This window comes from Labrus bergylta, chromosome 4 (genome assembly GCF_963930695.1).
Source record: "Labrus bergylta chromosome 4, fLabBer1.1, whole genome shotgun sequence".
NCBI classification, from domain to species: Eukaryota; Metazoa; Chordata; class Actinopteri; order Labriformes; family Labridae; genus Labrus; species Labrus bergylta.
Window position 1 is genome coordinate 20,426,169 of NC_089198.1, and position 23,731 is coordinate 20,449,899.

General features: G+C 41.2%; 1 protein-coding gene across 2 annotated transcripts in view; it reads right to left on the bottom strand.

The window, feature by feature from the left end:
• The window catches only part of LOC109995576 (glypican-5-like), a 96,218-nt gene that overhangs the window by 53,458 nt on the left and 19,029 nt on the right, over positions 1-23,731 (bottom strand). The window contains exons 3-6 of one of the 2 annotated variants that reach the window (XM_020649342.3): positions 19,693-20,396; positions 6,397-6,560; positions 5,135-5,191; positions 4,494-4,616 (exon numbers count right to left, since the gene is read on the bottom strand). In XM_020649342.3, the coding sequence (XP_020504998.3) occupies positions 4,494-4,616; positions 5,135-5,191; positions 6,397-6,560; positions 19,693-20,396 (1,048 nt within the window). The remainder of the gene's footprint in view (positions 1-4,493; positions 4,617-5,134; positions 5,192-6,396; positions 6,561-19,692; positions 20,397-23,731) is intronic. The other variant, XM_065954022.1, reaches the window with a different exon arrangement.

The following is a 23,731-nucleotide window of genomic DNA, read 5'->3' on the forward strand; positions in this document are numbered from 1 at the left end:
AGAGAAGGCAAAACAAGCTATGACTGGACGGGACTGGATGTAGGAGAGAAAGTGAGAAAGAGTTAAGAGAGGTGAAAGCTTTGCCCTGTGCAGCTCTCCCTCTCTCTCTCTCCCTCTCTCTTTTTGATCCTCTCCCTGCAATAGCAGAATAGATTCCAGATGTCAAAATGATAAACAAACGGATTGTCATAACCTTATAAAAATGCAAGGCATTCAGAAGCACTCACACTGCTGTATAGTCTGTGGTCTGTCATGCTTGAACGAATTCAAAAGTTTGGAAACATCCCAAAAGTGAAATGATGAATTATTAGTTCTCTCTTCTCACTGAAAAACATCAACACACACGTACGCACATGTACAAGTACACACAAACACCCACTCATGTCAACTCTTAAAGGGTTTGAATGTCAGAAGAAGCTGATGTATTTCATGGAGACTATCTTTGAACACATGCACTGTAGAATTGCTTCAAACAGGCAACTTTTAACATTTACTTTGTCCTGTTTCTTGGAGGTCCTGCTGTGATGCCATCAGCTGAGAATGCGAGTGAATTCTGCTTTCTATTTCATTGTTTGGTCCAGGAAGTCTAAGGCTAACAACAGCATGCTGCAAGTCTGCCAGTTCCTTGTGAGTGGGACCATAAGTTATTCATTTAAAACAGTGACAGAGCACATGGATGAACATAAGCATGTAAATATGCCAGATTATAGTCATAAACTAATATCTACGTATATCTGTAGCCCCCTGGCAAATTGGTGGTACACACAAAATCACATGTAAATATACTGTAGAGATACACACTGCTCTTTACTGTGACTTATTAACACGCCGATTTTTCACCCTTTTCAGTTTGCAATTTACTTGTTGAAACGGTGGCCTTCCGCTCCACCTGGCTTTCATTTGCCACCTGTGACCATGTAATACGTTGGATTTGCTGCTACCACAACTAGCTTGCTGTGTTCAGTCTTGCTTTACCCTAAAGTTACCCCTGCTCTTACTGAACCACTCAGGGACCAATCACTGCTGCATCAGCATTCCTTTTTCTAAATCCGAATGGTTGCTCCTACTACGCTCTGATATTAGATGATAATGTCAACCTCTAGCCAACATGTTCCCCGCCACCTGCACTGAGAGTTTCTAAAATCACAGTAGTGAGTGATGTTCTTATGGCCAAATACTTGAATGTGTGAATATATTAGAATATATCCAAAATCTGCCCTGAACTGAAAAATTATTTCCCCTTGATTTTCCATCCACACACATTAATATTGTGAGAGCTCTGAAAAAAAACCTAATAAGAAGTAATTGTCTAATGAAACCTACATTGACGTTACCTCCTCATGTGTTTTCAGTCACACTCCTTGTGATGCCATAACAGTGGCTATAGCCTACAGCATTTCTCCATACATTATCTGGAAACATGTGTATGCAAAGCTTTCTCAAAAAAAAAGCAAGAAGGAGCATGGATGGTTTCATTATCACAGTGATGACAGATGGCAATAAATAAGTTCAGATTGTGATAAGACAACTGAGATGGATAAATAGTTACCTGGCTATAGCCCACATAAAGAATGAGGTCGTTTTGGTTGATCTTGTCTTTCCTAAAAAGATGGTGCAAAGTATGCAAAGCAAAATGTTCAGAGATGTTTTAACAACACGCACTTTTAGTTGTAATGTACAACTGCCTGCCCCTTGCTTGCCCCTCTGTCATCAGATGCTGAATAAAGAGAGGGAGGGAATTTCAATCCCAAATGCCTTTGATGTGCTTTGAAGTATTACGACATACAACTGTGTGTGGGTGGGTGGGTGGGTGGGTGCGTGTGTTTGTGTGGGCATGTGTAATGTGTTCTCACATGTGGATATGTGTCCCCTTGCCAGAGCACACTATGATTGTGTCTGAATGGATAAACCCTCCAGCTGTCGCATAGCATATGGATTCTGTGTTGATTGACGTGTGAGTGTGAGTGTGTGCGTGTTGTTCATGTGTCTATGTCTTCCTGTGTGTGGGGAAAACCCACCTAGGCCTCTGGCTTTGTGTGCCAACTACACAGGAAGTGGGACAGTGAAACATCATATCCAATCTTCAACCATACTATTTGTGACACCTTCGTGACACACCTTTTTTTTTCTCTCTTCGCATCTCTTCTCATCTCGACCTCTCACTATCTCTTCTCGCATCCTCGTCGTTTTTCTCATGTGACTTTCCCAGGCATGGTGTGGGCAGTGGCAGTAGTGGTGGCAGTGATGTCCAAGTCTTTCCCATGCAGCCTCATAGGAGGGTCTTTGTTTCCCCCTCCAGGCTTTGGGGGTCCCCACGGCAGGGCTGTGCCCCACTCCACTGACTCCACAATGGGTCTTTATGCTGCCAAGGCCCTCCCTCCCCCACATCACTCCATCATGCTTCCCTCGTCAGGGGCACAGAGAGGCACAGGGGGCACAACGGCAACGAAACGCCAAGCCTTTTCATGCCCTGTCCTAAACTTCTCTCTCTCTCTCTCCTGTACATGCCAGCAGAGTCAGATATAGTGAGAGAGGTGCCAAAGTGTAAGTGGCATACTACTTTCTTATTCCACCAAGAAAAATTGACCCCATGTCACACATGATAGGATTGTGTGATAACACACTGTTACAATCTATAAGCACTTAAAAAAAAAAAACAAAAAAAAAAACAGTGCCCTTTTAAATAAAAGTTACACGCACTAAACTCCATACTCAAACACACAGAAAAGACAGAAACAGAGAATCTTAACAATATTACAAATGTTTTGTTTTTGGCCCTGAATGGTTGCCCCACCCTGTGTACTTGCTTATATGCACCAGATCATGCCTCTAGCACGCACAAATTGGCTCCCTACTGTACTTTGTGGGCTGACATGCTGTCTCAAGCCCTGATGAATGGGTGGTCTGCTCAAAATGTCTCAGGGACTGGCAGATCCTCAGTAGTTGGGAAGGGAATGAAAGGACTGGGCAATGGCATAAGGATGAGGAAATAATAAGAAGAGAAGACAACGTTAAGAGAAAAGTGAGATCTGAACTGAGCTAATGAAGCGATTTGAAAGCTACATGTTTATAAGCAAACTACAGCCTCTTTGATTCATGAAAATCTCAGAGAAAACACTTTTGTAAACCCCTTAGGGCAGTAAAAAAAAAAAGGTCTTTTCAGACCAAGAGACATCTGTTCACATGTGTAATGTCTTCCCATGTACTCACTTACAGCATAATGTATGACTTAATCTGACAAAATGAACAAGAGCCAAAGACTTTTGACAAGCACTTGGGTTGGATCACGGGGAAATGGCATCCCTAGACTGCTGTTTTCCTCTGTCAAGGCCAATACTGGCAATGCCAAGAGCTGAGGTTGCCATGGTAATGGCAGTCAGTTTAGGGCCACCGCAGAAGACTGAGAGCATAACCTTGTCATAATTGTGGACTGAGTTGTGAGAGCATTTCTAGCAGGGGGAATTAGTTACAGAGCCACATTGACTCAGTGATCTGTATTCTCGGTTCTTCTCATGCAGATTAAAAACACAACCAAACATATATATATATATATATATATATATATATATATATACAAGCAGTAATAACTTCAGTCTCTGAGAGATGCACGTAAAAGCATGAGCAGATAAAGTATTCCAGGGCCAAGCCTATAAATCTGCATGCCTTAAAAACCTCATATATATATAAGACATAGTGGAGTGATAAAGAGAGAGAAACGCACAGAAAGGAGCTCATGAGATGAGTCAAAGACAAAGGAGAAGAGAGTTTAGCAACTATTTGTTCTGCCTGCTTTCACTCAATCTAGAGGTGGTTTTAATGACTTCCTTATTTCCCCACTGATTAACAACAGCCAGCCTCACTGACTCAAACATTCTCGTACACAAACACACAAACAAATGCACCGGAGCTGACTTAATTCACCTCAAATCCAAAACGAATTCAAAACCCAAACGTCTCAAAGCAAGGAGCTACAGTTAATTAATCTGTGGTGAACTGAACGACCTGTTTTAATGGGAGGCATGCAAGCCAGCAGTTCACCGTCATTTTGAGACATTTTAAGTTTTCATCTCCAAGCTCATTGCTGCCAAAAAAATGTGTTTATGCAACTATTGGCCGTGGCAAAGAAGTGTTTCATGATACCAAGCGTTGCCTAATCATGACGAACAATCTGCACTCACCACAGGTCAAGTGGAATACCACAATTAATCAATGTTTGGTGCTCTTACTTCATCAGAAAGGAACAGATTTTAGCTGTATTAGTCATCAGGAGGTTAGCCACAGGAGGTGATAATGAAACTCTTCTATCTTGAAGCACCAAAAAATGTTCTCTTTTCTTAGCAGCGGAATCAAAATCTCATTTGATTTCAAGCCTTTTTCTTTTTCTTTGTTTCTGTAATTTATTGTCCATAGATTAAAGAGGAATGAATGTCTAAGCTCTGTTTGTCAAGCCAACATCTGAGGCCCTTTTAAAGTTAAACGTGAATGTCTCTTACCTCTCCACCACGTCATCTCCACTCCAGCACGTGGAGTCGTCCACTACGTTCTCCCCTTCGCACAGCATCTCTGGTAATGCTGCAAAGAATGACCTGTAGCGCTGCAGGTACATCAAGAACTCCCTAAGTAAAGGCAGAAACACGGGGAATGGGAATAAAGCCATTTAATAACATATTTAAAAATCGTTCTAAATCAAAAGCAATGTTGGGAAAACAGACAATAGAGGAATGCATTGAGTAATAGGGACCACATTTTCAGTGTGTTTGGTTGACACATATGTATCTTGTCACTTAGTTTCCAAAGCAAGAAATGATTGGCTTTGAATGTGACCACTTCACTTAGTCAGCAAATTTGTTTCAATAATGTTCTTCTGACATATCATAGATAAAGACACTGTCATCAGTCACACGTTGTTTAACCACCCATGAGGCAGAGTGAAAAACAGCGGGTGTCATGACAGGTTTTTCATGGTTTGTTTGACATCATAAAATGCATCACTCATCCAAAAAAACAAAACAAATTTGATGTACAGTAAATGAAATGTCACAAGTATCTAAAAGAGCCCCAATATGAGCAGTCATTGCTCTATAAAGTGTGTGACACACACTGTCAGAAATAAGACACATGGGTTCATGCTTACCTAGAGAGGGTTCTCAGATTATGTTTATTGTTCTTGGAAGGTTTCAGGGGGAACGAGCTGGGAATGATGGGAGTTGGAGTCCAGGGGAAGATTGTTGCAAGCAAGGAGGATGCAAGGATGTGACAAGGTGGGGTGAGAAAAAAAACACAAGAAACAGAAGGATGACAAGACAAGACACAAGGGGAGGAGGGAAAAAAGACAGTCAGTTGACCCTGGAAGAGAGTGATTATTCATGCACATGCAGAGACCGGGCCACACCACACCAAAGTCAATAATGTCTTGCCCCCACACCACCCCAACAAATAAAACAGAAACGTGTATGTAATGTAGAAGTTAAGTCAGGACACAAACACGGGCAAACATCTGAACATGTGCAAATATTCACAGGAAAGCCAAGGACATTTCCGCTGAATTCTCAATTCATATTTTTTCCCGTTAAAATGAAACATAAATGTTGCTTTACTCTATCATATTTCAAATTTTCAGCAGTCTCCCTTTACTGCAGCGGGTGCTGCCATGTCTCTGAAGTGGTCAGTGCTCACATGTGCTTTGGTCAGGGTTGGCAGTAGGAAGGGAACTGGATTGTGCAGCCATGAATGGCGGTGGCATTGCCAGGCAAGGCCTGTCAGCTAGGCTGGCATGGGTGCAGTGATTCATGGTTTAGAACAAGGTCAGGCAGGCAACACTGCAAGTGTGTGTGTGTGTGTGTGTGTGTGTGTGTGTGTGTGTGTGTGTGTGTGTGTGTGTGTGTGTGTGTTTCTGTGTGATGCTATTTAAACTTAGGCCGGCTGGTGTGCAGAGTTGGTGGTATGGCTGTCTGGGTAAACAGGAAATTGTTGGTCCGTCAAGATTAATCTTCCCCGCACTCCCCTTCTCCTGGCACACCACTGCCAGCTGCTGTGGGCATGGGATGGCTGCCTCAGAGGCCAGGTGGAGGACATAGATTTTAATGCCAGGCACTACATTTACTGTACTATGTGTGTGTGTGTGTGTGCGTGTGTGTGTGTGTGCGTGTGTGTGTGTGTGTGTGTGTGTGTGTGCGTGTGTGTGTGTGTGTGTGTGTGTAAGTGTGTATTGTTACCATATGAAGTAAGAGGGAAGTGATGGCAGCTGTGAATAGACACAAGCTCACTGCTTTGACTCTTTATGTGACCTAGACCTGACCAGTTTTTATCTAAATTGATTTAATCGCTCTAATTACTTGACAAAAGCACAAGTTAATTCTTATATAAACAGTTAGCTGTGGTTTTGCATTGTCTTACCTCCTCAAGTGGGCTAACTGACCCAGCCACTGCTCTGGCAGAGGCTGGGAGGGGGCAGCAGATGGAAGGGGAGAAGATGAGGTCACAGTGGAGGTTGTGACCTCTGGGTTTGTAGTTTGCGTGCCTGTGGGTTCCCCAGTCGACAGGCCACACACCTTGTCCACCTGTGGAGAGGATAGAACAAACACACACCTGTTAGGCTAGGAAAATATATATAAAAGCATGGGCGGAGCTGCAGGATGACTTCCATTAACCACCGATTGACGCCTGCACAGTTGAAAGCCTATAAATGCAAATAAATGATTCAAAGTAAGATGAACTGCTTTTTTTTCCCAGAGTGATGCCACCACTTTGGAATGAAGAATGTCGAACATTTTGGGTGATTGACTGCAAGATGAAGAGAGATGAAAAGATTTATGGGACAGAGAACTTCTGAGTTACGGACAACATGGGAACATGAAGGGCGCTGAGTGAGGGATGTGATGAAAGAAAATGGTGCGATTAGTGAGTTATTGCCAGGAGGGCTGACAGTAAATGTAAAACATTCCACTACCTCATGGAGGTGAATGCACGTGCTCTCAGTTGGCAGAGCAGGCGAGTATCTCCATTGGGCTATTAAAGCCAGCAGTGGAAAGGAGAAGACAGCCGGGTCATGAAAATGACGGGGCGTGCGCTTCAAACCGAGAGGTAAAATCAATGACATCTCATTGGCTTAAAAGCCTCAGGCCAGTGTTATTAAGTGGTCCTCAATTAACCGGAGAGACAGAATGTAATGGCTCTTGCACGCCGGACTAAGTAGCTCTTTAAAGTGATCAATGCATATTCACTGCTTTGTCTAAAGGGATGAGTCATTGCACTGTGTGAGGACGTCCAACTGCAACATTAAGTGGTGCTAATCATTCATCTGTGTTTTGTAAAGAGGGCATAACTGTAAGTTACAGCAAGACAACGGTTTTCTTCTAATTCATGTTGATGTTTTTATAACTGCAGTAAGGAACACTTAAGACTTAATATGAAAAAGTCCCATTTTAAATTATTTTTGAAATGTACACTGTGGGGAGATTTGACGAGTCACACACATGGAATAAAATAACAGCAAATGATTAGAAAGTTGTAGTTGGTAGGAATCTATTCAACCATACAGTAATCATCTGTGATACTTAAACATCAACATTTGCAACTTTCCTCAAACAGTTTGACTAGAAAAAAATCATTAAAATGCCAGTGTTTCCAAGTGTGTTTCCAAATACGAAAAGTTTATTTGGGAAGGAACTGGCAAGCATCTATGTTTAAATGGTTGGTGGAAGGGGTGTGCCCGCATGCTGGGAAGAGTTTGGATAAGTATGTTGGGAAACAGCTGAAATATGTGTTAATGGTGACAAAAAGTGTCTCCAAGTGTGCTAAAAATACACTTTCCCTCCAGGGCGAGGCAGATCCGTCAACTCCTCTGCCTTATAAATGGACGTTTTTACATAACAGCCTGCTGTTCTCGAGCAGAGGGGATTGTCAGTGAGCGTAACTTAGTACCTGGATATTTTTCATCTGCATTGCACTGTTTGCGCTTCGCTCTGGCTCTTCTCTTCTACTTTAGCTTAACTACATTCTGGTCTTAAATCCTGTCCTAAGACTGGCGCTGGGCACGGGGATGGTTGTTTTATTGCATTAACCTAAGCTCCCTCTGGACCAATAAAACATGCTCACATGTGGTAGTGCGGCTCACTGCCACACATGGACATGGACAAAACACACACAGACACACACGCGCACGCGCACACACACGCGCACACGCACACACACACACACACACACACACACACACACACACACACACACACACACTCACTCACTACATTGTGATGGTGAGAAAAGATAGAACATAGCAACTGTTTTGGCCATGAAGTTTATCAACTCATAGAGCCAAATGCTCTTTGCTTGTGTTGTAATGCTTCTACAGACAAGGTTGAATTAATTTGCATACCGTCTGCACAACATGATGTATCAGGACATTTATGAGACACTTGAAATTAAAACCTTTTAAAAAGGTTGGTTCATGTGAACACAGTTTGCCAGATTTGTCAGAGTAGGGCTGTTCAAAAACACGGAAATTATTACATTTTCAGTTTAGTTCATATTTTACTGATTATCTCTCGACTTTGATTATTGCTCAGTCAAGTGTTATGAACACTTGCATGTACTGTTTGTAGCAACTGATAAAATTACTCAGTAAAACATTGTTAATTCCAAGAGGCAGAAAAGCTATAAATGTCCGGGCTGATTCATTTTATGTCACCCACACTTGCTTAAATTTGTTAATTAACAAATTGTAAAATTGTTCAAGCACTTATATATCGCCAATAAAGCGCAAAAGGTTTTAGTGAACTCAATGCTTCTATCTCAGCAAAAAAAAACTAAAATTTTATTAGATCAACTCAATTACATAATTTCCAGACTATAGTGTTCGGGAGGTCTGCAGGTCTGTGTGTTTGTATGAAGGTGGTGAAGCTGTGAATGGGACAGGTGGTGCAAAAAGCAGATCAGAACTGAGACCTGAAGACAAACAAACAATAGTTACTGCTTTTGTGACAGAAATGGTCATTGCATAATGTCTCGACTTAATGGTCAAGGGTCTTCTCCATTGCCGCTCCCACCCTCTGGAACTTACTCCCAAAAAACATCAGAGACCCCTCATCACTCTCCACCTTCTAGAAGTCCCTAAAAACTCACCTCTTCAACTTCGCTTACAACCACTAAAAAAACTCTCTTTTAATGCTCCTTCTCTTAGACTATTTCTTCATTGTATGTTTTTCACTCTTTTGTTGTTATTCTTTGTTAAGCATCTTTGAGTACTCAGAAGAGCGCTTTAAAAGTCTAATGTATTATTATTACATAGCTCATAACATAGCTCATTCATTGAAGACATTTCAAGAGACTGAATGCAATTACTTAAATTCAGCACATGAAAAACAACCAAAAAAGGTGCTTGTTATTGTTTCTCTGCAGGGGTGATAAATGGAGGATTAAGACAGTATCTAATCGTGTCATTGTGAACTTTCCAAAGCGGACGACAAATGTTTTAAACCCAGTGCCATTTCTCACTTGCCTTTGTATGACACTTTGTTATTCTCTGAGACCAAAAAAATGTAAACATCCTTTTAAAATATGAGCATCAAGAAGAGGTCACTCACAGTTCTGTTTGCTTTATCCCGTTATTTTTACAACCACATAAAAATACAACACTTTTCAAAGAGATAGGAGAAAAGGCCGCAGCGCAAAACAAAAACACTGAAAGAGATTCCTCTTATGCCTAACTAAACACAATTTTGTAAACAGAACACAAAGTGTAGCATGGGAAAAATAAACAATATCCTTTCAATGGATCCTCCTAAGAAATTGAGACATGTTCTTATAAGCTAGACATTCGAGCACATAAGCCTAAAGGCCAATCAGACGACAGGTTGAATAACGACAAGGGCTTGAACGGGGCCGTAGATCAATTATCTCCTGACCTGATGATGGCGTGGGAATGAAAACCCCATTTGGCCGCAGCATGAGAAATGAGTTCTCTATGTTTATGTGTGTGTGTGAGCACCTGTTCGTCCTTGTTATACCTTCACAATTTCAGCTATTTTGTGGAGCATTCCTCATGTGATTGCCTGAGGACAGAGACTGATGGACAGGGCAGATTGGTGGGATGCATGTCGTACACATGGGAAGTCTTTGGGGAAATACCAGGCATGTAGTCTATGTGCACTTGAGCTAGCCAATGAAATTTGATTTCCACTGCTGAAGGCTGCGGACTGATGAGTATTTTTTTAAGAACTTTACACATGACTTTAACATCTAGTATGTTGTGCAGAGACATTAGACCTTAAATGTATTTCACTTAAATTGCATGCCCATGTGTTTGTTTCTCTGCCTCGTGAACATATCATCCAGAGGAAAGAAGAGAGTGTAAGAAGAGTGCAGCAGGAGAGTCAGCTCCAAGCAGGCCAAGCCCAGGGCCATCCCTCCTCTCGGGGAGTATTGGCTTACAGATAGCAGCGGTGGTCTTGTCTTCCCAGTTTATTTATCATGGGATTACCCAGAAAAGCCAAGGGAACTTTCTCAGCCCCTTCTCAACCCACACACACTGCATTATGGGATAAGGAGGGCTTGATCAGTCAGTGGTCAGTGAAGGCCCCCCTCTTTTAATTTTCCAGTTTGTGTGCGGAATGATCATACACACACACGCACACACACACACACACACACACACACACACATTTACACTCTTGCACGCCCGCCCGCCCGCCCACACACACACACACACACACACACACACACACACACACACACACACACACACACACACACACACACACACACACACAGTCTGGTGACAGAATGCTACTGACTGTTTCACTCAAGGAACAATAAAGGATTTGTCTGCTCTGCCAAAGAGAACACAGCTAAATGCAGTACAAGTACACAAGTACACAAATATATCTACTTCCAAGGTCATTGAAATTACTCAAATAAGAGTTAAGTACTGATACTGTGTTATACTAACTCCATGAACTTAGCTAAATCAACTTCTACTTTCCAGCCAAGCTTCAGTGGTTGTATCAATTTAGTTATGAATCATAGTGCTAAATAGCCTCAATGGAACATCAACTCATAAAACTACAAAGCGACTATTATGTGCCATTAGTTTGACTATTTGTAATTAGTCACAGGAGTTAATTCAATGTTTTATGCTGGGTCATTGGTGTACATATCTGTAAGGGTGCAGGGGAACTGTATATGCAAATGTTATGAGTTCACTTTGGAAAGCAGTTTCAAAACTGTCTCTGTTTTCACTCTTCTCCCTGAAAGGAGCTCTTGGGACTGCAAGCTTACATCCGTTATCCAAACCACAGTCACTGTCATTCCAAGATATTGGACACTCACATAACCATGAAACCTTTTAAAACCAGCAAAAATTAGAAAATTCAATTACCTTCCTGTAAGTGTAAGTAAAACATAGCTGCTCTCAAAGACAGTAACAGTTGCTCGCCTTCTATTTGAGTTTGGATCAAGATGCGTAGTTTAAGTCAAAGAAGAGATGAAGAAGAAAAAACAGAAGCGCCTGTTTCATACAGTGCTGGACTACGTCTAGAAATATGAGACTAATACCAGACAGCAGAAAAATACAGCAAATGAGAGCAAAGACAATGAGATTTATTTTGGTATTTACTTCATTGTGGTTACTTTCTAAAGGAGAAAGGAAGAAAGAAAACATGCAAATAGTAGGCAAGTAGCTGCATGAGTAAGAGGAACTCAAGTAGAACCACTGGTTCCCATTCTTGATGGTTTTTTAATCCACCACACAGGAAGGAACTTGTTACTTTGGCAGCATGGATGTTTATAATGTTTTTATTTCTCCAAAGAAAACCAAAGGCATCAATTTTAATTTCAAATGACTGGAGTCTTTGACATCAAGCATCAAGATAATTGTGTTTAAACAAGTAACAATTTCCATCCCTAATTGCAACTCATTTGAAAATAGAAAGGGAGGCTCAGTTTCTTGTGCAGAAGAAGGGTTTCCATTTCTATATTCAAAATTTCAAAATGAGTACAAAACCTTAAGAACCACTGCTCTAGATAAATCTGAATTTGTCTCATCCAAATGTTCATAAGCAATGCAATTCCATTAATTGTTTAGTATAAACACTACAAACCGTTTTTTTTACTGAAGCACTACCATCCAGGAATAACCAAACATATAGTATACTCTGTGGAAAGCAAGGATCCAGCCATATGAAAAAGTATCCCATTTATTTATGCATTTATATGACTACTTGAATTTCACAGGACTAGCAGGGTTGTGGTGAAGGCCTAAAGGTTAAGGAAGCAACCTTGAGAGTAGAAGGATGCCAGTTCAAACCCTGGACCATCTGGGAAAGTGTGGGTTGGGTTTGTGGGAATAAGGAAGTCTCTCTCCTCCTTTGACACCACTGCAATGCTGTGTTTGAAATTTAACCACACGGAGAGACAGATGTAGGCTTTGAGGTGTTGAGTTTATTCAGGCCGTAGCAGCCTCAAACGGGGGTCAAATCAGGACTCGGACTGAAGAATCTCCTTTTACAGCAATATATTAGACAGAAAGGTAACTGTAAAGACAACCTCAAAAAAGACAACATGCCTTGGTTTCCCAAAGATGATAAGAGTGGCTGTGGGTGGATCAGCATTAGATCATATGCTGATAATGAACAATGAGAGCGTTACACAGCGTGTGTATGTTTTTGACATGGAATAGAATGCATTGATTGACATTTGGGGTGTTTGTTTATCAGGTGCATGTCTAATGCTGTTGGCTGTTAGATGTATGATTAACTGGATTTATGATGTATCATGACTGTCCAAATGTTACAAGTGAAACTGTGAATTGATTAAAAGAACAATAAAGTTTTAAATAATGTTACAGTGATGCTGTAGCACTAATTCCATCTTTTATTCTCTTCAGCGCAGCACATCTGAGACAGATGTGTGTGAAATGAATAGTCAAAATGCTAATTTACAATCAGTTTAGTTGTTACTGAACAATAAGGACGCACATAATGCATAATGAATTCATCGTATTGGGTCCATCCTAACCTTTTTCTGAAGAGAAGACAAGAATATTTCGTATCCATTAGGGAAAGTGCTTAAATAGTCTGTATGAAGATTCAGCATTTACAATATAACACCCACTGAACCACTTGTCTGCTAATTGGGAGAGGTCTCCTCCAGAAAGCCCTGAGTTAGAGAGACTATGGATGATTTACAACTAACTCTTCGCCCATCTCCTCCCCCCCCCCTCCCCCGTCTGTTGTTTATTACCATCTTTAAGGTCTCTCTTCATTCTTTCTAAATCACTTTGTCTTTCTCTCTCTCTCGTCCGTCTTCACTCTTCCGCCGCTGTCAATCAGCCCCCTCCTTCTCGTCTTTTTCTCTCACTTTTCTCCGAATGATGTCAGTGCTAATTAAAGAGAGACTCAGTCACTCGTATATCACAGAGTAAAGTCCTTGAGATTGCAATCAGCAAAAAAGAGCGCAGAGTTTCTCTCTCCACATCGAGGCATGTTCACCACTGATTAAATCACTCACAGATGATCTAAAAATGAGAGGCTCTCCTTTTTTCTTTTTCTTTTTTTGAGGGGTTGTAAATATGGGTGTTACTTTGGAGTTTGTTGACAAAGTTGGTCCATCTTTGTAAACAAAGTCAAGAGAATTACAGACGCAAAAGTATGGTAAGATGTCTCAGAGGATTCAAGTGTGGTTGCACCGCAGAGACAGAGGGAAAAGAGACACAGGAAGGTCAAGTGAGTTCATCTCGTCTGCAATATGCTCGTACATACACCGAAAGCAAAAAAAAATAAGCTCGTGGATAGAAAGTTAGAGAGTCCACGTGTCTCTTTGAAGCCTTCCAATGAACCAGCAATCACCACTAAAATCATAACACAGATGCAGTGGGTATTCAGCGGGCAGATGCGTGGTATTATAATGGCAGCTTGCACAAATTTGAAGGTACCAAAATCCAAAGGCCATGGGGTAACTGGACAACAGGTGAGGCTATTGGAAGTACAAAGACAGATGTTGAAATGTGATATCAAGTCTTTTAAATGAACAGAAGGCATACTTTATGATGAGACAACACATTGGGCAGTAGCACAAACACTGTGTCATGTCACCCTTTTTTTTTTATAACTATACAAATTTATTGCACACAATTTTTAGTGACCAGTGTAGCAAAGACGTGTGGAGACAAACCTTGCCGTAGATATTTATTAGTCTTGCAAACGGCAATATCAGCACATATTTGCGCCTGTGTACCATCCTTTCTCTTTCTTGTCATCGCTCTCTCTCTCCTGCCGTTTTTCATTCTGTGTGAAAGAGTCCATCTGAGCTGCAGACCTCAGACTCTGATGGAAAGCCCTACATCATTTAATTTTCCCTCTCGGAGCATTTCTTCAACTTATAATCAACTGCACATCTGAGGATTCGTATGATGATTCAACCAACCCAAGTCATGGGTCACAGAGATAAATAATATACTATGGACCACTGCTTTATGTTCATATGCAATTTTAATGGCCCAGCAATCAATCACACTGCAATTGCTAACAGTCAAAAACTGCATCTTTCATACTAAGGAAAAGACATATTGTTCTTCGTTGTTTTATTGAAGGCTGCTGCATATTATCAACCGGGAGGCTTTCTGAAAGAGGGGGAGAGGAGAGTGAAAGAAGATGTGTGAGGGTGGCTGAGGAGAATCAAGGGCTGCAGCCACCATCATTAGCTAATGGACTGCTGAGTAAGTCAGTCGGCTTGAGGGTTGGACGGAGTGCCAAAGGCACACACAACTTCGAAAGATGGGTTAAGTGTATAGATTGGCCATGAGCACATTTTGCGTCAGCTACCATTCTGCTAACAGTCTCAAATATTAGACCCGGAAAACCACACATAAAGGCCTGAGCCTGTGTGGATAATCCTTTTATATAAGGTGACCTTCAGAGGCATTCAGAGCAGCTACTGTCAGAGTGTATCTCAACAAGTTTGTATTCTACAGCAATTAAAAACAACCTTAGTTATATTTCTATCCTCCAGATTTTGTAAAAGCACCATTAATATGTGTAAAGTAAGGTCTTTACCCGCTTTTTGTTAAGTGTCTTGAGATAACATTTCTTGTGAATTGGTAACCCTATAGAAATAAAGATTGATTGATTGAATATCATTCTATTTAAGAATATGGTAAAAACACTGATTTATTCAATAACTCTTATATCTCTACATATTTAAAAAAGGGAAATACAGAAACTAGTGTTAAATGTGAGAAGGTGTTGAAAGAGGGCAATTAGTACCAAGTACAAATATTCATTGTCATATGGAAACAGTTAAGAAATATATGGAGTGACTGGTCAGTAAAGTTAAAATAACCATCCTAATTATTATTATTTTTTAATCAAAATCCAATTTGCCATGAGGTTTTATATCTTAATTTATTTGCTACATTGCCCATGATGACTTGGAGCCACACCATAGTTAATAGTATGGCAAAATATCTGACTGTTCACATCATATTACACATTTCTGAAATCATGAAAATAAAGGGTTGCAGAGAATTGAACAGGGGAAAAAAAATGTGATAACAACAAAGTCTGTTTTCCCACCAGTGATATTCTTTATATAATTGTGGAATAAAATAAAAGAGAAAGTTATTTCAATGTAAGCTGCTGCAGTATACTGAGGTGCCACCATGGTGAATGGAAACCCTCCAGTGGTCCCACTATAGTTTCCATTATCTTAAGGCCCAGGCTGCTATTATCATTCCTCCAGAAGACTGTAATGAGAAGCTGGGGTAAAACCGACAAGCGGATAAGGTAGACCTGGGTATAAACTGCTTTAATCTGGAGCACTGGCACTATTTTCTCACAAGCAAAGATCTTGTGATCAACTGAGGGATTGAAGTACTGAGGGGTTGAGTGAATACATGCTTCTATGAGTTCAGAGTATTTTAAAGTCTACTCATCTTTTGCAAGTACAAGATATAAAAGTCCCCCCAGAGGTCATATGAGCCATATCATTTTTATGACCATGTCAATAAACAGCAGTCTGTGGCCTCCCGGTCACAGTTGACTCTGCAGGGAGAACATTTCAGAAGAATTCAACAGGGCAGCATTCAGAGAAAGAAAACCTCACCAAACATAGGAGCTCCCATTTCTACAGGGGCCCATCAAGAGTAGCCACTTCTACTGGACATTTTCCAATTTTCTCCTAATTGTGTCTACTTGACATAATCCAGCCCCAGGCTCCTCCAATATCCATAACCATAACCACTTCCCTTAGACCAACGTTCACGCTCCATCTCAATAAGAGCAGGAATGTGTTAAAACAGAATCTATCCCTCTATTGCCCCACATAACTATCAATAGCTGCCTTTCAGTCTAACGCTTGCTGCTGGTATTGTCACAGGGTGGGCCACACATCTAGGCTTCTTACTGGACTTCTAAAAACCTGATACATGCATTTTGTGCGCCGATGTATGCGTGTGTATGTACGGTATATGTTTTGACCCAGGTCCTACCCTATGACGTACTGCAGCATATAGTGCAGACTCTGTCTAGTCTGCAGCTCTGTAAGTGAGAAAGAAAGCAACCACAAAATGGGTTGGGATAATATCCCAGTGTAAAACCACACAGTCACAATAATTCCTTTAATATCAACTCTTTACAATATTCCGACTCGGCAGAAAACAGGGTTACTTTGTGCTTAACCTCAAACATACAGCACAAGTTAGAAGAATCAACAGTAGGTTAAACTCGGTATGTGCACTTTTATTTTCTCTGCAGTAGGAGAGTAAAAATAATAGGTGGTAAAATTTGGGTGTATGTCTCGGAGGGGGCGTATGGAGGTGTAAGGGTGAAGGTGGCTACGCTGACACAGTAGTTGTTCTCTGGAGACTCAACAGTTTTCCTTGACAGGCCACTGTGGCTTTATGAAAACATACTATGATTTAAAAAGGCCATGGGTCCCTGTAAGGACATGGCAAAAGAGATGTGCGCTACTCTATGTTTGGGCAAGTGTGTGCCTCTCTGTGTGTATTGTGAATGAGTAAACGTAGGTGATCATGTTTGCACTCTAGTCTCGCTGAATGGCTGCGTGAAGAAAAGAGAGCACATAAACTGGAAGCCACCAGTGTCCGACTGGGGGCCACCTCCTTTATCATCAACAATTCTCCATTCCCTTTCTTCCAGCTGGCTGGGTCTAGTTTGTATGGCCTTGCTGGAACCCTTTCAATTCCGTCCTACTTGTTCCCTTGCTGAACTCACAGGTCCAAGCTCGCCTGCCACCCATGAATATCAAGCATGCACACACGCACAAAATACAAGCTAGATCTCACTCTGAATTGTTGCGTGAAGTCAAACTTTGGACCTGGCAACTTCTCTGTATCCAAGCATGTATGTTGGAATACAAGTACAAAATGTGAATATGAATCTGTGCATCTGGATGTGTCTATATGTGTTGAATGTAAAATCATTCAGGCTCAACCTTAAAAAAGTGATTTTAAATAGTAAGGCCCACTAACTACAAATAAGTCACATTTAATAACACAGCCAGCATTCTTCCTCTATTGCTGCACATAATAAATGTGTTTTTCCAATTTCTAAGATGACCATTTTTTAAAGATGTCTCTGGTGTTGAATGAGACTTCACTTGCAGAAAAAAACTTGCTTTGCAAAGATATGCTGTGAGATTGAAAACCTTGTCATGGATTTTATGAGAGAAAATCAGAATGAGAGAGTGAGAGAGAACACTCTTGTATCCATCGTGCCTGAATATGCTGAAGCGAAGCTGTCAACACAAACTTAAGATCTGAAGTTACAAGCTCTGTTGTCAGGGAAACTAAGCCAAAATATTACAACTTCAATTGTATTATTTCCAGTAATTCTCTGTTACTTAAAATTTAGGGAGAACATATTGTTTGCTTGCAAGGAGTTGGATGGAGAAATCATACAGTTCTGTCTCTGTGTCTGCAGTGTAGTAACTCATACTGACCCAGCAGGGCCCTGCTTGGTGCATTGGTTTAAGTGGGAAGAGAGAGATAACCTTTTGGTAACTCTAGTGAGTCAATACAGTGATTAACAGTCTGTGAGAATAGTTTATTAGAAGTCAAAAACTTGCTGCCAAAAAAAGAGAAAAAGCAAATTCAAAGTTGAATCCACAAGCAGCTTGCACGTTATGGCTTCTATAGTGTTTTCTTACAGTTCTGGGAACAGTTCCAGTATCGACTTGTCCACAAGTGGTCCCATTAAAGATATTATGGAACAACTGCAGTCTACATAACCCTGTCAACATTGAAGCATTGTCCTTCCCTTCTTTGGTACAATATTCATATCACACAAAGCCGTTGTCCAACTACGCAACTGAACGTTTGGACAGGATATGAATCACTAAAACTCATATCTAAAACTTATAATCATAGCCAAATAATAAGATGGAGTAAGTTGGGGTGAGTATAACATAGAACAAACAGTAATAATATTACAGGCTATTCCCACATTTCACTGAAGTGGAGTGCAGCCACCTTGTCAGTTAAAAGAGGCCAGCTAAAGGTTAATATTCTGAACACTTTGGCTCATCCATGCTCTGAGACCTAAATCTATACGTGCTCTTAGATTAATTCAAAAACAGCCAGTGCATATAAACTGCATCATCAACCATCTCTGAAATGTAGAGGAGAGAGGGAGATTCAATTGGGACTGACATGCTCCAGAGAATTTAGTCATGCTTTTCCTGATGACGCACAAAAATCTCTCCTAATCACCTTCCGCGCCCTGGTGTATGACTCAAGTCACCTTACACCCACATGCTGGACTCTAACTTGAAATTTTGGCAGAAAAAAGTATTGTATAAAATGAGTAGATAAGGATCTTAAGTATACTGCATTTACTGGTAAAGCTGACTTCAGACATGCAAGCAGCGCTACAGCCATAGCGTATGACATCAGATATGTGCTATTTATTACACTGCATGTCTAAATATGTAAAAGATTAGACGCTTTACTATAGAGATTTGATCTTTAGCTTTAAAGCCACAATAAATAGGAGCGAATTAAACAAAACTGCCAACCCTAACCATTATGTTTATTTAGTCTAGTCTTACCACAATGCCTTCTGTGACCCTAACACTACAAATCAAGATAATATTGTTTAGAAGAAGCCCAATTTGCACTATGGATTTAACTACAGTATTCAGTTGAACAACTTTCTGGCAGTCTTTCATGAAACTGTCTCCAAGTTGTGAGCATCCAAGAACAAACCACATTTAGCATAAGGCATATGGAAGTACTCACACATGTAACTGCAATAAATCCCTATTTTAACAACCACTTTTCTCATTTTAATCAAAATCAATGAGGAATTTATAATATTCCCATGCAGTCACAACCTATATAACCCTGATTTGATTTTAAGTGGCCGTGCAATTTTGGAAAATGTATCCCTTTTTGCGTAAGCTAAACCTGCATGTCTTCAGAGGAGAGAATGAACTTCTTTTTTGTATCAACATCATTTTTCTCGAAATGATTTCGTCACTGCGAAAACATTTATGCAGTGCGAAAGGTTTTTGTTGCAGTAGTGGAAAATTATAGCCCAAAACCTGCTAGCAGGCTGTAAAACCTTTCCAATCAATACAGTGGACATTTCCAAAATACATATATGAAACAATGATGTTAAACAAATAGGTTTGGAGGCATTTGCATTTGCCATCAAAGCTATTTGTCTAGGATTTACTTACTGTTGCAGTGATGAGTGGACCATGGAGCTGTGCGTAGAGCAAGGCCTCATTAACGTAGCCCCTAACCCCGAGAAGTGCCAGCTCAAGGCTGTGGTGTCCAGCCATGGCGTGGGTTAGCTGCTCCAACAGGCTGGTATACCTCCTCCAAGGCTGATCGAGCTCAGACACGCTGGCCAAGCAGCCTCGCATTACATTCAGACAGTATCCAACGCAGGGCTTTATCAATGTCAGTCCTCTGCAGTGGGAGCAGTACACCATCTTCACCAGGCCCTTAACACACTCTTTGCTCAGGCTGACATATTCTGTAGCGTTCATCACCTCAAGACCCTCATCCAAGGCCAGGCCCAGTTGTCGGCCAGCTCCAAGTGCCCCAGCCAGAGCTTGGGCCATGACCGCTGGGTGAGGCCCAAATGGGTTGACGTCCTGCCTGGTCATGCGGAGACAGTCGCCCATTTCACTGGCCGTGGTCATGCTGCCATCGATGCCTGGATTGATGAGCCGAGTGTAGACCAGCGGGAAGAGGTTGTTAAAAAAATCGTGAACAGATGCCTCCACAGAGACGTTGGCCCCGCGGAGGTAGAGAGAGAGTGAGGAGAAGAGTTGGTTAACATGGGGCAGGGCATGGCGGGACAGGGATGAGTAGGTTCCCTCCAACAGAGAGCTCAGGTGGCCTTGAGAAAAGGAGAGAAGGTACTGGAACATGTCTGCAGAGAAAGCAGAAAGAAAAGCACAGATATAAGGGAAAGAAAAAACAAGAGCAGATGACATTTCATGGGAGGAACATTATAAATCCTGATGAAATCATCTATAAGCTCTCCATTAAATGGTTAAGGCATTAAAATGCAAACAGATATCCACATTCTGGCTCCAAGCCAGCTAACCTTGGCTTGAGTGTTTCAGTTAGATTGGTTGAGAAGAACGTGTCAAGTTGTGTGTGGCTGGAAATCACTCTGCATAAAGACATCACCCCAAAAAGTATATATTAGGGAGACAAGTCTCTGCCTAGAGAGAAGAAGAATTTAATTGAATCCTGATATATTGCATAAGTAATCCACCGCATTTTCTGTGACAAAAAGTGAATCTTCCAGATTCTAGAGGGGTGTTTGACATGCCACAAGCCTACCACACACATAAACACACTCAACATTTTAGTTATTTAGATCTTGTATCATTTCCTGGTGAGCCTGTGGAGCTGTGAGGCAATCAATGATGTCAGTGTAGAGGCTGTATTAGTGCCAATGAAGTGTCACTTCCTGCTATGTAAGGCAATGTAACAGAAGGTGGAGACAGAATGGCAGAGGGTAAGCAGGGCCAAATCTTAACAGGTCATCTTTTCTCCAACATTCTCTCAGTCTAGACACATGTGAGAGCTCATTGACATGATCTATTATTGATAAGAGCCTACTTGGAGGTTTTTTTCCCCCATTTACAAATACAGTCACATAGGTACGGAGGATTTGGCCGATTACCATAAATAGGACCACTTTTATCATCAAGAACATCCTCGCTCATCATTTTGTCTCAATATCTCCTTCACATGCTGTCCACTTCATCGTGAAGCCTTCGCGTCTGTTCTTCTTCACAGCAACTCTCAACAGTTCTGCTATATGCAACTGTGTAGGACTGTATGTACATGTGCACATGAGTGTGAATATGCGCATGGACACAACACTCTCCTATGGGGTGTGATGTCAGCTTAAAAGCATGCCAGGACATGAAGGAGCAGTAGCAACTGTACAGAAATTGAGACAGGAGAAGGAGGGTGCCAATATACCCCCACCAACACCAACACCACATACATGCAATGAAAAAAATAAGTATGAGCCTAAAGTGTATGGGAATGTTGCATGCTTAACCAACATAATCAATCATGGGTTTTGTTTTTTTAATTTGTCTGCTCATTGTTTACACTTAGAAATTCCTTAACTTTGTCATTGATATTTTATCTCCCTACAGTGATTGTAACCAAATAAGTATGTGTGTGTTTGTGTGTGTGCCTGTGTGTGTCCAGCCCCTCCCAGTTCACAGACAGAAGGATAACAACAGTCATGTCCTCCTCAACAGCTGCACTAATATTACCGCTGTCTGTGACACACGGGGACTCCCCACTGGCCATTAAAAGGCACAACTGATTTGCGATGCACCAGTAACAAGCTTCATGAAACTTCAGAGTTTCTCCCACATCCACAAGATTTTCAACTGTAGTGTATTTGGGTTTCTTAAAGAGAAAGACTGCGTGTGACAGAAATAAAGCAGACAGACAATGAAAAGTAATGCTCTGTTGGGGATTTTGTGGCAAGACAGAGATGTTCCAGCCAGAGACAGACAGACAGACCAAAAAGAGCATACAAATTTGAAAAGCAAAAAGAGACCAATGGACCAAAAGGGGCCAAGATGAAAAAGCATTGAATTGAGTTGGAAGTTGGATTTTAAATTTGGATTCCTCTTTGGTGTCTCCTAAGATGAAGGCTGCAGAGTTTGTTACCAGTGTGAGGTCTGTCTGCGTGACTGCTTGCCAGGTCGCAAGGCTCAACAGCCACAAGAAATGTACATTGCAAGATGTACTGACAGCCTTAGGTTACACAGGATTACATAATGTTATTATAGAATTATCATGCTCAGAAATGCCATGGTTTAATCTTTCTCTCTGGGAGGCGTGTGCAGGGACAGACACAGTTTCTCCACAAAAACATATTTTTTTGAATTCAGTCTTATACTTCTCTTAAGCACCATAACTGGATACACATCTTTCAAAAAGGTTTACGTCAGGATCATTAAATCCTTTAGACATTCTGTACTTGTTAAAAAAGCTTATTTTCCTTTGCCAAGAGGGTGACAGAGGGAGAGAGAACACGAAAGAGGAAAAAAGAGGAAAGAGAGTGGGAGACCGCCAGGAAAAAACGAACTTAATAGAAGCGACTGAACTCTTGAACAAGGGAAACAACTACCGTACAAGTGGGCTCCACCTTGTGAACATGCTCTGACATCTGGATTCATTTGGCCCCTGGGTCCTGAGCAATTCCCTGTCTCTCCATGGCCGTTACTTCAAACATGTCCTTCCCGGGATGCACAGGAGGACAACAGTCCACCTTTCTTCCTCTCTACACTCCCTCTAGCAGACAAAATATGGTTCCCATGTTGAATTCATCTTCAATATCATATTCTGTTCTCCATCGAGTTCTCGCCCACGTTCAAATGTTTGAGATTGCTCCTCAATCGGTGATAAATCAAGCAAAATGCTTGTGGGTTTCTCTTCACATTTCACTACCAGGAAACAGGGTGAATACAAAAAAAGAAGAAACCCTCATTACATGACAGTCAATTGGTTTGATTGTTCTGTCTGTCTGACCAATGTGTCTGAGTCTCGAGGTGACCACACTCCATTCAGTCACACAGTTGTGGGTGGCTATCATTACCTTGTCACAGGCCTTCAGTTAGCCCCTTTGGAAATGAAAACCGGGTGGAATGAGGCTTTTTTTTGCATGATGCAATTATCTTTCATTTCCTTGAAAGTCCTAAAAGGTCTGAGATTCAAAACACATCATTGTCAAGCTAACTATAGAGGAATAAGTGACCAGGCATGCTTTGTCTGTGGACTGAAATGCTCTGTTATTGAAATAAACAAGGTATGGACCAGATACAAAAGAAGAAGAGAAGGCATCTGTCTTGCAGAGTCCTAAACTGAATATGTATTTATAACTCAGGTGAAGGATATTATTCCATACTTTTTCATCACCACTATGACAAGGCCGCTCTCTTGGCTCACCAGGTTCAGCAATGAGGAGCTATGTGTTGAAAAGCTGAAGTACTGATACACAGCTATGCCGTTCTTCATTTCTTGGCTCCTCTCATACTGAGAAAGATGCATGTACAGCTGTTTGTGTCTTACTGGGCAGCATTGTCAAAGTTTGAGTAGGAGATGCCAGAAATCATGTGGCACAGATTAACATGGTAAGAGTGTACAGTATATAGATGTTAGACAAAGTACTAGTACTGTCTGACAAGTTGTATTTGCAGTTGCTGTAGTGGCAGTAAACCT